The sequence below is a fragment of the Cystoisospora suis genome, assembly GCF_002600585.1.
Source record: "Cystoisospora suis strain Wien I chromosome Unknown contig_2677, whole genome shotgun sequence".
Lineage (NCBI taxonomy): Eukaryota > Apicomplexa > Conoidasida > Eucoccidiorida > Sarcocystidae > Cystoisospora > Cystoisospora suis.
The window spans coordinates 1-221 of NW_027155474.1; the positions used below are offsets into that span (position 1 = coordinate 1).

General features: G+C 47.1%; 1 protein-coding gene across 1 annotated transcript in view; it reads right to left on the reverse strand.

Moving 5' to 3' along the window:
* The window catches only part of CSUI_005550 (uncharacterized protein), a gene marked incomplete at its 3' end in the record, with an annotated part of 2,544 nt that continues 2,323 nt past the window's right edge, over positions 1-221 (reverse strand). The window contains exon 1 of the mRNA XM_068065722.1: positions 1-221. This exon is cut by the window's right edge and continues 2,323 nt beyond it. Coding sequence (XP_067922283.1) covers positions 1-221 — 221 coding nt within the window.

Sequence of the window (221 nt, forward strand, 5' to 3'; positions counted from 1 at the left end):
CCCCATACATTCCTGTCTCTCCTGTTTCCCCTTCAGCTTCATCTTGTTCTCCCCCTATTGTCTCTTCATCTAGATAAGCGGGCGAAGAAGCTTGAGTCGAGCTCATGCATGCAAGAGAAGACGATATATCGTTAGGATGAAGATTCGGGTGGTGGTCTTTGAAATCGGCCTCGGGATGAGAAGACCTTCTCGATGTGTGAAGAGAAAGATCTTCTTCTTCA